At 37.0% G+C, this 14,523-nt stretch overlaps 2 protein-coding genes and 1 non-coding gene across 3 annotated transcripts; all 3 read left to right on the top strand.

Annotated features, from left to right (window-relative positions):
- The first annotated feature begins 3,500 nt into the window (after positions 1-3,500).
- On the top strand, positions 3,501-3,573 carry TRNAK-CUU. The gene has a single exon. It is a non-coding gene; the product is annotated as a tRNA-Lys (tRNA).
- Positions 3,574-7,440: 3,867 nt separating this feature from the next.
- Positions 7,441-9,890, top strand: LOC121782645 (rhomboid-like protein 11, chloroplastic). The gene is made up of 8 exons (XM_042180580.1): positions 7,441-7,726; positions 7,931-7,991; positions 8,072-8,216; positions 8,493-8,578; positions 8,652-8,692; positions 8,780-8,946; positions 9,039-9,101; positions 9,524-9,890. Exons 1-8 carry the CDS (start codon positions 7,543-7,545, stop codon positions 9,680-9,682), a joined length of 906 nt encoding a protein of 301 aa, XP_042036514.1. The 5' UTR covers positions 7,441-7,542; the 3' UTR covers positions 9,683-9,890.
- A 1,800-nt stretch (positions 9,891-11,690) lies between these two features.
- Positions 11,691-14,204, top strand: LOC121782998 (GTP-binding protein At2g22870-like). Its single transcript, XM_042181027.1, has 4 exons — positions 11,691-12,276; positions 12,586-12,655; positions 13,275-13,437; positions 13,550-14,204. Exons 1-4 carry the CDS (start codon positions 11,778-11,780, stop codon positions 13,766-13,768), a joined length of 951 nt encoding a protein of 316 aa, XP_042036961.1. The 5' UTR covers positions 11,691-11,777; the 3' UTR covers positions 13,769-14,204.
- Positions 14,205-14,523: the final 319 nt, after the last annotated feature.

Here is a 14,523-nt window from a genome sequence, read left to right as displayed (position 1 = left end):
CTCCCTGTTTCTCCGTTTATATTTAATAAATAAATAAATAATTTAATTAATGTATTTTGTTTTCTTCAATGTTTTGTGCGATTGGATATCGGATCCGTACCGATTGGTTAATGGGCCTATTTGTTTAGAAAAGGTTAATGAGTGGGTCATAAAGCCCAAAATTAAGGACATAAAGACAAGATTTTAAGGGTTTGGAAACGTCATGATCAAATCGCCCGAGTCCAACACCATCTTCACGAAGTGAACTCTGCTTTTTAATTTTCTATTTTTTAGGATTTGTAATTTTAATTTATTTTGCTATTAAGTCCTTTCCATGTTACGTATTGTATACTCATATTTCATTTTCATTTTCATTTTCATTTTCAATTTCAGAACTAAAACAATGAATACTACGAATTAATATCACTATAAAAAAGCATAAAATAGTGCTGGATTTAGTGACGGCATCCAATAGCTCAACAACTAGTGACAGAATTAGTGACTGAAAAGTGTGAGTCACTAATTAGTGACAGATTACTCCGTCGCTAATGCGAAGCAGCCGCCTATGGTTTCCTTCATAGTAACTTTAGTGACGGAAAATCCGTCACTAAAACTTTTTACTAACAAGTTCGTTAATGACGGATCTGCCGAAATTTGATTTGTCACTAATCTGTTAAGTGAAGAAATTTTACTGATTAGTGACAGAAATATCCATCAGTAATTGGCGAGTTTTTTGGTAGTTATCACGGGGTGTGATCTCCGAGTAACTCCAAATCTTTTCATATTGTCTTTTTCTCTTGATGTAAAATATGAGGACGAAAGAAAGAGGTCCCATTATTTTCAGATGTAATTATTTGTATGCTAGTAATACCACAAGAAAAAAAGTGATTTATTTTTTAAAATAAAATAAAACAAAACAAAGCAGCCACAACCACTATAGCTTAAAAATGATGCGACATAAACTTGTACATATATGTGGACATGCCCTATGCAAATAAGTGCCTATTTATTTATTTGAATTTTTGTAACACCTCGAAAAAAAACTAATTAATCTAATTAAATCTTTTCCTAGTTGACTTGGTCAAATATATTTCTCCAAACCATATCACCAAACGATTTTCCCATATCTATACTCCCTAAAATCTCTCCAACCACCAAATCCATCAATATCTATCAGTTTTGCCTATATATATCCAATCAATCTCACGATCTTTCTACACATAAATTCAATACCAAGAAAAACCAGGAACTAAAATTTAGAGAAAGAACCGAGTTGGAGAAGAGAGTTTTCTGCCGCCTAAGAAGGTAATCACCGATCAATTTCTAGCCTTGATTTCCTTGCATTCATTTAGGATAACTCTAATTTTGGAGCATGAAATCTATAGTATTCGGACAGTAGGTTCCGACGCATGTTTGACCGACCAAACAAACTCCTTTTTATACGATTCTTTTTTCTGAGTAAACCTTAAGGTGTCTTCTGTGTGGTGTGTGAATTTCAACCTATTTGGACGAAAGATGTATTTTTGGTGAATTTTTGAAGTTGACTGCGCAGTTCTGCCAGAAATTGTTTTTCTCGACCAGGGAGTTACGTTTTCGATTTGACCGATCTAAAAAGATTATTTTGATGTGAAATTTTAATTAAATGATATTTTATGTGTCTACTATATTGTGGAAAAGTTTCAGCCCCAACGGAGACCGGATGAATTTTAAATGATTTTTACAAACCAACCGCGCATTTCTGCCAGTTTTGTTGTTAGGTGAAAATATCACTTGTTGCTAAGTTTTAATGAATTATATGATGCATGTATGATTTAAGAAGGTATCCTATGGCATGATTATGTGTAACACGTTGAGAAGTATTATGGCATGTTTTTCCTTATGTTGATGAACGTTCGGGAATGAACAATCTAAGAAAACGATGAAAGGAACGATAGGACATGCATAATAATTGTAATAATGGAAAACCTGATTGTGTGGTGATATTGACAAGGGTTGTTGCACGTACGAGGGTACCAAGAGTAAAAGGTTGCGTAAAGTCGTGATTGTGTGGTATAAGCAAGCGAGGTGAGCTTTCTTTTTAAATAAGGGCAATGCCCTAAGTATACTTTTTTATGTGAAAATGATATGAATATTTGTCATGCCGTGTTTTGTTTTATTCTATGGAACCTATCTGATGTGGCTTTTGCCATCAATGGATAATCGAATTCGGGTCTGTCTAGCGAGTGAGTCCCTATTCAGGCTAGTGTACACCTATGGAGATCGTGAGCCGTCTTTTGGGTCGGCCGGTCTAGTGACTTGGAATGTGGCCACATTCCTTGTCATCAATGGATCAGATATGGTAGACATCTATGGGAAAATGACTGCAGTCACGAGTTTTACGATGGAAATGATTTTAGTGTCTTGGGCGATTTCTAAAGTTAAAACCCCAAGGTCACTCAATGGTGGCATGATAAATACTTTTTATAAAATATTTTCGGCATGAGTCCACTGAGTGCATCAAGTACTCAGCCCTGCTTTTCTTTTTAAAAATTGCAGGTTGAGCGTGACGGGCGCGGCGGGTGTTGAGCAAGACCATTGAAGAAATTTAAGTGTGTAGAATGGGTCATGTCTTCACACGTGGCATATTCCTTCTCTCAAATGCATCCGCTAAGTAGTTGTCCTTCTTTTGAGTTCTTGTATCGTTGAGATGATATTTATTTTTGAGTTGTTGATTGTTGAGATACTCTGATTTTATTCAAGCTATTCCCGTTTGTTTCGAGCTATGGTCGAGTTATGTTGTTTTCCTCTTTCTTCCCCGCTTCTTTAATCCTCCCCTAGTCGCGATCAACCTTGTTTTCTATCCTTAGAAAATGTGGGCATGACAATTTCAATACCGAATATAACACGAATAGTGCAATTCGTATTTGTTTTTTATATGTTTTGGTTTTTTCTATTTATTTAGGTAGGACATGTTGTGTTTATTGCATGATAATGACAAATTTGGTAGTGCGCATCTATCATTTCGTTTTATATCAATTATTGGAAAGTAAATCACTAAGTAGTTCCACAAATTATTGATGGAGACGATTCATTGCATTTAAATCCAAGTTCCATGTACGTGTAAGTTAAATGCACAATCTTTAACACATTCTAGAAATCCACTCATTCTAGATTCAATTCGGATCATGGATTAATCATGGATTAATAGAACTGGAATTATATAATTGATCACGTTGCCAAAACTTTTTTAATTCGATCACTGTTCAAATACAACTACATTATTATTTTACTATTCATTATTCATAAATATTTCATAAAATATACACCATTGGTTCTATAAAAATAGACATATTTTCATATTTGCATGTCCCATAAAAATAGTCCAATATTCTATTAGTAATTTTTTTCCTTCTAAATTCTAATCAATAATTCACTACTAATACTTCAATCATCTTTTCTTTCTTATGATTACTTTACTATTTGTACATTAAAATTCATTAAAGACGTCTATGGATAAATATATAGTAGAAAACTATTAAATAGCCCGTCTAGCTCAGTTGGTAGAGCGCAAGGCTCTTAACCTTGTGGTCGTGGGTTCGAGCCCCACGGTGGGCGAACATTAATTTTTTATATTTGTCTTGAATAATGTTTTCTATATTATTTTTGCTTTTTATTTGTATTGAATAATGTTTTCGATATTATTTTTGTGGTTGTGGGGTCGAGCCCCACAGTGAGCGAATATTATTTTTTTATTTGTATTGAATAATTTTTTCTATATTATTTTTTTATTTAGCTTTTTATTTGTGTTGAATAATTTTTTCCTATTTTCATCTAGAATATTATTTTTTTTATTTAGCTTTTTAATTGTATTGAATAAGTTTTTCCTATTTTCATCTTCTAAATTCGTAGAGACAAAAAGATAGGATTTGTTGGTAATATTTTATCAAATTCAAAACAATACGTGAACCCAGTTACTTAGAGTGTCCATAATGGTGGAGGCGAAGGCCCAGGCCAAGCCCAAGCTCAAGTCATAAAAACTTGGCCAGGCCATAAAAAAAACTTATCCACCCTAATAGTGGACAAATCCAAGCCACAAATTAATAAAAAAAATTTAAAACCAAATCTTCGTTGTATTATAGATAGGGGAAAATTATACAATGAAAATTTTATAAAAACATTAAAAAAACACCGCCACCGCCGCCTATTCGATGGCGTCATCAGAATTCGCCGCTTCTTCTTCACCAGCTTCATCGCCATCGCCGCCACCCCCACCGCCGCCCACCGTTCCCACCTCCGCCGCTTCGCTGAACCCCAACTTCGACCTCAGCCTCAGTATGAGCTCGTAGTACATCCCCTTGGTGACCGGGCTGGTCGACTTCTTGTACAAGGACAAGTTCTTCTGAAGTTGCTTCATCATCTGCACCTCCAGGGTATGGCTCAACGCCTCCGCGGCCGGTGTTGGGCGCGATCCAGACGTGCCCGCAGCAGAGAGTTGGGAGGCGGATCTAGCTTCTCGGATTGCGGACTGCTGGCCCTATGGACGTGGGCGCCTGGAGAGTGTCGAGAGGGGCTCATCCGAAACATCGTCGTTGAGGTCGAAGGTACGTGAGCCGCTACTACTACTGTAGTTGTCGGCGATGCCGAGTCTTGTCCGTTTTGCACCAGGAGCACGCTCTTCCTCGCAGATGGCCTTGAATTTCGAGGAGTCCCGCAGAACGAGTAATTCGTCCCAGTAGCCGAACTTGGGCCACCCTTCCGTATTGAACAACTGACTCGACAACGCTTGTATGTCGGCTTCACTGCGGCCGCTCTCAGCAGAGCGGAGTTGGTTGTCGTTTATGCCAGTGAACCTCTTGAGGGCTCTAGTGATCTTGGTGAACTTCTTCCAGATCTGGTCGTGTGTACACTCGGTGCTGCATGGCGGTTTGAATCCGTTGTACACTGGCGCGCTTCTAGAAGCATACGTCGATCTGATCCGTACCAACTACGACATCCGTCATGACCGCGTCCCAGGCCCTGGCAATAGCAACGGGCTCCGCCGTTTTGTAGTACGACCCCCGTGGACCGCTACCGATACCGTCACCGCTGTCGCCGCCGCCGCCGCCGCCAAGGCCACCTCCTTGCTGCTCTCCGTCGCGGCCGGCGCCTCGCCCACCACCGCCTCCTCTCCCCGTGTCCACACGTCCGGACGTCGGGGTCTCCGATGTCCCCATCAACTGCTGCCATGTGAATCTATCAGATTCAAACAGAGGAGATTGGGTGGATTGGAATTGCTGAGAAGGGGTGTTGATCGCGTCCATATTGGGCTGGTAGCCGCCGAACCTTAATTGGGGACGACCCACGTTCCTCTGCAGATGAGAGGAGAACTGACCCCGATATTGGGGTGTCTGTTGCCACGGCGGCGGCGATTGCAGACTCCACATCTAGGATGGAGGGGGGGTGGGATTCGATCTCCAGTTGGGAAGGTGGAATGTTGCCATATCCCGATTCTCCATAGCCGGGGGAGTCATCATCTCCACCTTGTATTTTGAGACTAAAAAAATTATAGAGAATGAAAATTAGGGTGTAAAATGTGTGTGAGGTGAAAATGTGTGGAATGAGGTATATATAATTTTTTTTGAAAACTATTAAAAAATAAAAAATAAAAAAAATCGAACCCGGGCGGGCACCGCGGCTCTCGGCCGCCACAATAGGGCGCCGCGCCCGGCGCCCAAGAGCCCCGGCCAGGCCAACTCCGCGGCGCGCCCATGGGCTCTCCCCCGCTGCAGCTCTTCATTTCCTTAGCAATAGGGAGCCGCGGCTCCGCTATTGTGGACTCACTTAATTAGCCATATAAGAATCAAGAAACTAACCTATAGGATTTGTTATTTTCCATCATTAAATCTTTCCTTTCAAATTTATCTACACTCATTAGTTTCCTTTAAAAATTCAATATATTATTATTATTATTATAAATTTCCTTCATATGTATAATTATCTCTCCATGTATTTTAATTTTTAGTTAGTAGCTTTGACTTAATTTAGTTTGTAGATAATTAATTTCAATTGGTTTTTCTGTAAACAACTAAACATTATTACGAACGGTTAGACACATATATGGTTTGTAGATTCTTCTATATTGGACTGCAAAACAATTTATAAGATGTCTTGTTAGAAATATTTTTGTTTTATATTTTAAGCTATAAAATACTTGTACTACAAGTACTACAACTAATATTTTATTTCAACGCACTTAATTCTCTATTTTCTCATATAGATGAAACACACGCGTGATACATCCATCATAATCTAAAATATCAGTTTAATGAAAAGACTTATTTGCTCTTTTTGGCGAGAAATTGTGAAGCTATTTTATTTGCTATTTTGGTCATTTTGCGAAATGACAGCCATTGGATAGAAAAAAGACAGCTCCTATGGAGCAATAATGGCTTCTCAAATTGTCCAACCAAATGCAAACTTCTTGAAGAAGATTTGAAACACTTTTAAATAGATGCAGGTTTATTAATTTATGTATTCCATAATTTTTGGGCTTTATTTTGGGTATTAATGTACTACTTGGGTATTATATTGAGATTTAAATATATATTTAATATTTAAAAGTTTCAATTTGGGTGTTTTGCTCAATTATGTCTTAAATTAGTAGGTTCTAATTTTGACTTTTGATTTTTGGATTATGTTTACTAGTATGTATTTTAAAAATTAAATTCTTTGTAATGAAATAAATAAATTTAACATTAATTTATTACATAATTTTTTAACCCTTTAGTATATTAAAACTATCATATGCAATATAAAATAGTAAAATTTATTATTTATTTTTAATATTTATGGAAATATATCTACAGGTAAATTTAGTATACATAATTCTTACATAATTCTAATTGAGTTGATTTTATTTTATATAAATAATTACTATGTAGATCAAACTCTACAACCATTCAATAAGAAGCAATACCTTCTCTAATTTGTTTTCATTTTTTTTATTTCTATTAAGCTCTACAAGTTTATTGGTAGTAAGACTATTCCATGTAAAAAAGTTGCATTGGCCCACCGGATATTTAATTAAGGAAAGAAATAGGGAAAAAACAATGAGAGAAATAGAATTATAGTACTACGTGTTTAAAATTCTACCATCCTACTGCTTTTCATATGATAGTGGTTACGTTTAACCATAGCAACCCCGCTACGTTATATTATAACACAGCAGAGGATTCTCCCCATCTTACACGTGTTTTTATTGAATGTGTCTTTGTTATATATCTCTCATAAAACAAAACGTCTATTAAATTTAGATGTTTGTGTAGTGTTTTTTGTCATTTGTCACTTTGTGTGTATTTGTGCATTTTGTATATGCATTTTGTTTTTGTGCATAGTAATGTAATAGTTGGGGGAAAGATATAGCCATACATGGTTTATGGTTTTATATATTCATTTATTTTGTATTTATAATTGGAAACATTTACGTGCGATGCATATCAAATCACGGGTGTTAATAAAATAGTAATGTTTTGCGGTAGCGATTTCATCGATGTCGATGTGATCTTCTTCATTTGTATTGGTTTGCTTTAATCCAAAAGCAGAAAAATGCTTCAGCTCAATCTTCAGCTTCAGCAGAAGCAGTTTCTCGCAGTGCCGAAATTCCACAGCGTCCGTCCCCACAAAGCGGCTGCGCTGCGCCCTCTTCCTCTTCAACTCAGTCGAGTTAACTTTGGATTGTGTGCGAACTCGGTTTCCCGGTTGTTTCTCTGCCGAGCGAAGGATAATTCAGGTCAGTTTCCAGTTTCACTCCTATTATTAGTTACATTTGGTACTTTTACATGAATTGCCTAAATTTTCTGATTTATTATTACAATAGAAATAGAATTTTGTGCTGTATTTTCATTCACTTGCTTTATTTCGAAGGTTTAATTGACTATGAATTAGGGATTTGTAATTCAATTTAATGATATTTCACTTAGACATTATGCCACAGCTGGTGAAGCCCTAAGTTTGCTGCTGTTATTGGAAAAGAGGGGAAAATTTTCATATAAAAGGTTTATCTAGTTGTTTATTGGAATAAGCTTGTAACTGACCAAGATTTAGGGATTTGATTTCTGTATAATTTGTAATTCAGTTTGATGATGTTTCACTTAGACATTATATCACAGCTGGAACTTGGGAAGCCCGAAGAGCAAAGGAAGGTTGTGAAGCGTGTTAATGGCATATTTTGGATTCTACTTGTCAATATCGGGATATATGTGGCCGATCACGTGTTCCAGGTTTGAATAATCTCATATTTTTTGATGTTTCACTATCTTGTACATACTTACTAGATAGGTGGTGATTGTATTATGCATTATGCCTTAGTCTGTAAAGTATAGGGTTATAAAATTTTTCGGCTGCTATCTCTAGTGTCTTAGTGTGATGGAAGTCGACAGTTTCATTTGTCCGAGAGAAAAACTCATGAAATTTTGGGTTCTTTAGTTCATAAACAATGCCAACCGGTGGAGTTAGTTCTTGTGAAGAAGCTAACTAAGGATTTGCTCCGATTATAGGTTCCGTTGATTAAGGAACTGTATCTGTATCATAATAATCCTGCTTGGTACCAATTTATAACGTCTACGTTCTGTCATTTCAACTGGTAAGGCTGCTCATTCTCTATGTTCTTACTTTTGGAATTTGAGATCATATTCAGAAAGTATTTTTGCTTGCAGGAGCCATCTATCGAGCAATCTGTTTTTCTTGTATATTTTTGGTGAGAAGTTTTGCGCCCGTTCCCTTTAAAAAAGTTTGAAGTCATGACTAGTGCTAACGGCTGGCTTGTAAATTCTTTTTGATCCAGGAAAACTTGTTGAAGAAGAAGAGGGGAACTTTGCTCTGTGGATTTCCTATATTTTGACAGGTGCGGGGGCGAACCTTGTTTCTTGGTTGGTTCTTCCAAGAAATGCTGTTTCCATCGGGGCATCAGGTGCTGTATTTGGACTCTTTGCTGTTAGTGTCCTCGTGAAGGTAGGATGAATGTTAGCCTTTCTCGAGGGATGAGGTGACGTATATTGCTTGCTTTTTTTAAGCTGCTGAAACTCTATCTACATGTGCTGCAGATGTCATGGGACTGGAGAAAAATCCTCGAAGTTCTTATATTGGGGCAATTTGTGGTAGAAAAGGTTCATAGCTACGAGACCTTTTGTTTGGTTCCAGTAACTTTGTAACTGTGGCACTAGTGTCTTGATATAGCTTCTTGACGTTTGATAGATTACTCAAATTTTCAACATTTTAACAATTATGTCCCATATGTGATATTTATGGCACTTGAAATCTCACGTCACTTCACCGTATTGTGCCCATGGGAAATATTAGATTTCGTATATTAGCATGTATTTCTGAATCAAACTGAGTGCGTGTCACATTAGGTTTTAGGTGCCGGAAATGTTACACTGAGATTGTGAAGATGCTGAAATGTTGGACATTGCTCTGGACATAAACTGATATTTACCTGATGCATGGTTTCTTTCGTGACTCAGAACTAGTTTTCGTGTGAATGCTTGTAAAATTGAGTTTTGTGGTTAACGTTGATAACCCATATCAGGTTATGGAAGCAGCCCAAGCTTCGGCGAGCTTAGGTGGAAGCTTCCGAGGAGGTGCGATGCAGAACGTAAACCACATCGCGCATCTCTCTGGCGCCCTCATCGGTGTTGTTCTAATATGGCTGCTCAGTAGTGTTCCATCACCAACGGATGAGAAATAGGGCTTCATTTTGTAAGGTGAAACTCACCACCGAGTTTTACTATGATTCCCTTCGCTGAAGGATTGATGATGGTAGTTTGGTCACTGCATTATGCAAACTAATAGCAAAGTAGCATAGGTCATTGATGTAATTTATCTCACATCATTGTTCATTACATAAAATACTGAAGGTGGTTTACATTTATCGTATAAATGATTGATTAATTTTATTCTCAATAGTCAATACCAATTCTATCTTTTTGCGAGGCCTCAGACTTCAGCTGATACAAACTTACCGAATAGTTTGAATAACTAAAGATAAACACAAGACTCATAACTAAAGATAATAGCAAACGAAAGATAAAGATAAACAACTTGACGATATCTCCAAGGTTTATCCATAAACCGGCCTTCTCTCAGCTGGAAAACAACCTTGTTCCCATGGCCGGCGTTGGTCAGGTGGGTGTGGTGCAACATTGTGAAATAGGCCATCGTCAATGGCACTCTCATTTGAGCAATCCACCATAAGTTTAAGACCACAATGAAAATAGATGTCAGTTGCCCTAACCCTAACCCGATGTTAGACTGGTATGAATTTGTTCAAGATGAGCTCTAGAGTTGGCTATGAAATCGGGCAGCGATCAATCTTGGTGTGTCACATTTCATAGCCATTTACTGTCGAGTTCTCATCGAAACGATTAAACAATTTGAAAGAGAGTTGCTCTCACGATAGGTGGCATAAATATAAGCAAGTTTGCTGTATTAGTTAATATGTACAGAAGAAATTATAAAAAACATGTGGTGATTTTATATTCCAAGAGGAAAGAGAACGACATTCTTTTCTTGAAGAAAATGATAGAAATTGTTTATATAAAGAGATTGATAAAAACATTTTATTTTTTCGTTGTTAATAATAATCAATACTTCACACATATTTATAAAAGATATACTAGACTAATAAATCAAATAAAATCACATCAAATCTTAACAATCTAAAAATATGAATAAACTATATTCTAGATAATATATTTTAGACTTATGAAAAAAATTAGATGAGGTGGAACAAATATGCGTTTCAACTCCCATGGATGAAATACTGAAATACACATTATCGTCAAGGTGGAAACCAAAATGCAACGTTTGTAAATATTAGGACTGTGCTTATTGAGCCAGCCACATATCCTTTGGTTGGTCAATGCCGAAAGGGTATTCAGAATTAGTTGGGTTGATTTCACATTTTATTACTGGTGAAGATAGTTGGGTCAACATATTACATTTCATAGCATACTCACTAAGATATTATACCTTTTTTTCATTTTGAATAGGTATCTTTACCTCTCTATAATTGAGAGGTAAAATCCTATAACTACTATATTTACCTTTTTTTTTAAATTGCATTTTGTATTATTATTTTATTTAAAAAATAGTTTACCTTTCTATATATCTTTTTTTCTTTTGAATATGTTAATTTTTAAAGGGTATATTGTTTTTGAGAAGATGTATACCTTTTTCATTACACTAACAACTTTAAGGGATGAATACATATCGCATACAAAATGTTTAACGTTTGTTTCATATTAATACAAAAAGTTTGAAGTTTACATAATCATACAAAATATTTCACTTGTGTTTCAATTTAATACATTCCGTTACATGTGTTTAAATGATGTAACTTTTCACTTATGTGACGTACAAACCATAAAACAATTATGAAATTTTTTGTACTAATATGAAACAATGATAAAAAATTTTGTAATATCATGAAACAATTATGAAATATTTTATACTTCACATAGACAAAGAGTTAACGATATCCAAACAAAAATAACGAAATGTACAAAATTGAAATACGAGTGAAACATTTTGTACCATTTATGTAAACTTCAAACTTTTTGTACTAATATAAAACAAATGTGAAACATTTTGTATGTGTTATGTATTTACCCCCAACGTTAAATATGAGTAAACTATATTATAAAAAATAGATTAAATGAATATTCTTAAATTAAAAACAAAAATCTCGTATCTCAACTCAACAGACAAACCCTCTCTCTGTAATCTGTAGCATACAACTTCATAGAGAGGAGAAAGAACAAAGAGGGTGGTGATTCGCAGAGATGTTTCTAACACAGCAAATCCCTAGAATCCATTCACATTTCTTCGCATCTCCTAAAACCCCCAAATTCTTCCTCATCACTTCCGCTCTCTTATCCAATTCAAAATCCCCAATTCCTCTACCTCCGCCTCCGCCCCCGCCCCTCTCCCACTTCTCCACCCTCACTCCAACCCCCACCGCCACGCCTGAAGACCAAGAGAGCCTGCAGCTGTCGCTCGAATCGCTCTTCCTCCCGCCGGAGACAGACGTCTCGTCGCTCAAGGAGGCGCCGCTGACCGCCAGGATTCTCAAGGGCTCCAACATCGTGCTCAGCAAATTCGCTGGCCACGGCGTCGATGTCGTCAATGCGGACTTCGTGAAGAGCAGCGTCAAGACAGAGGAATGCCCCGCCGACGGGGCGCCGGAGTTCGCCCTCGTCGGCCGCTCCAATGTTGGGAAATCGTCGCTGCTCAACTCGCTCGTCAGGAGAAAGCGCCTCGCCCTCACCTCTAAGAAGCCCGGTAGAAATTCCTTTTTCTCTGCGTGTGTGTGTGTGTGTGTGTGTGTTTTGAGCTTTTAAATCATATTTTCTGTTGAATTAACGGTTTCATTATTGAGATGGGGGTTTTAATCAAATACTACATATTGTCAAGGTAGGTTGAATTGTGGCTAATTGTTGGTGAGAAAATAGATTGATGGTTCTAATTTGAGTAATTTGTTCTTAAAAGTAGTTTAAAGTGAAATATGTGTTTGGTGAAGAGGTTTTTGAGTCGTCGTGGTCGTGGCCTCCGTTACTGAGTATAAAACGTGATTTGTGTCATGTTTTGCAGGGAAAACACAATGTATCAACCATTTTCGGATCAATGATAGTTGGTACCTGGTTGATTTGCCCGGCTACGGGTACTAATCTTATCCTGATATCCTGCTGGCTTTTTCTCGGTTTACTGAGTTAAATTATTTGGTGTTGCCGTATTGGTAGAGGTGTGTTTCTTGTGGGATTGGTCATAATCTGTACAAACTTGCTAGTTACTACTTTACAATGTGAGAGGCTGGCTTGAGTGAACTTTTACTACTAGAGGGAGCATGATCTTCTATGATTACCTGCATCGGCTTTGTGATCGTAGGATGTTCTTGCAGATTTTGAGCCACTTTTTTAGAATGTGAGAGTAAAAAGAATATTAAAAATAGAATTGAGGATAAATGCATGGGAAGAACAAAGATACCATTACTATATTTGTAGTGTTTAACAATTTTAAATATTTTGATACTGTTATGAATTATTTCTCGATGCAATTAAATGAGTTGTCACTTAAATCTTTGTGTAATTTAAGGTTTATCTAGTAAATATATCTTCTTTGCAAAAAGCAAAGGCTAAGAGTTAAGGCGTTGATTGTACCTTTCTTGGAAATCCTAGTGTAATTTCTTGCTATTAATTATTTGAGCGGTGTCTGGCAATTAACTTTTTTATCTGTGTTGATGAAAACTGGGTGGTAATCAGTTGTTTGTTTGTGTTGGAAAGATTTGCTGCTGCACCTCATGAGGTTCGGACTGACTGGGCCAAATTCACGAAAGACTACTTCCTCAACCGCCCGACTCTTGTCTCTGTATTTCTTTTGATTGATGCCAGCATTCCTGCAAAAAAGATTGATCTTGAGTATGCAAGTTGGTTGGGACAAAATGAGGTTAGCATCATTCAACCAATCTTTTTCCAGAGTTTTTGCATATTGTAAACCTTGAGATTTGTTTTTATTTTGTCCTCAAGAGTTATATCTAGATAACCTTTACTTGCTCCAGATTCCTATGACTTTGGTATTCACCAAGTGTGACAAACGTAAAAAGAAGAAGAATGGAGGGAAACGACCTGAAGAAAACGTCCGCGACTTTCAGGAATTGATACGCGATTTCTTCAAGTCCACCCCACCTTGGATCATGACGAGCAGTGTCACAAATCAAGGCCGAGATGAAATCCTGCTGCACATGTCCCAGCTCCGAAACTACTGGCTGAAGCACTAATTTGATTGTAGTTCCTAATCCTGTGAGCCAATATCCTCTATAAATCTTGGTCTATACCACAATTATGGTGCATAATTTTCTTTAATGGTAGTGACTGTTCTAGACTAGACTAGACTAGACGTAGACGTATCAAGGGAGAATGAACTTGTTACGAAAACGAGATGCCATTGTAGGAAAAGTCGGCCTCTTTTTATCAGCTTTGTAGCCATGTTGTTGGCTGGAATGGAAGTTAAGTGACGGGCTTCAGACGACAAAGGAAAAGGAAGGAGTCACAATAGGGTTGCTGTTTAGCTCGATTATTCGGCTCATCCGGACCCGTCAGCTACACATTTAAATTTGCAACTGTGTCTGTGATGGACCACAATGTTTAATTTCCCAAAATAACCAATTTGAATGGCCCATTAAAGCATATATGAATAAAAATTTATTGATTCTACTCGATACTATCCGGCCAACTCAAGAAAGATCATGGAGTGTCACTTAAGAATCGAATTAAAAAGTAATTTGTGCATTGAGATTGAGAAGGTAGTTTGAGCTACACGATAAAATACAACTTAGTTGGTGTGAATTATATAAATCAAAAAAGTTTATAATGAAAAAAAGCAGTTCCTACTACTCTTATGCAACAATGCCTACCATGGCCCGTGAATATGGGAGTTCTTGCTCGGATCGGCTGTTGGTTAATGCAAAGTTTTTTCTTTCAAAAAAAAGGGGGCAAAAATACAAAAATCTAAGGGCTTGTAACTTGTTTAGTT

Source organism: Salvia splendens, chromosome 20, assembly GCF_004379255.2.
Source record: "Salvia splendens isolate huo1 chromosome 20, SspV2, whole genome shotgun sequence".
Taxonomy (NCBI): domain Eukaryota; kingdom Viridiplantae; phylum Streptophyta; class Magnoliopsida; order Lamiales; family Lamiaceae; genus Salvia; species Salvia splendens.
This window is presented reverse-complemented; position numbering and strand designations above follow the sequence as displayed.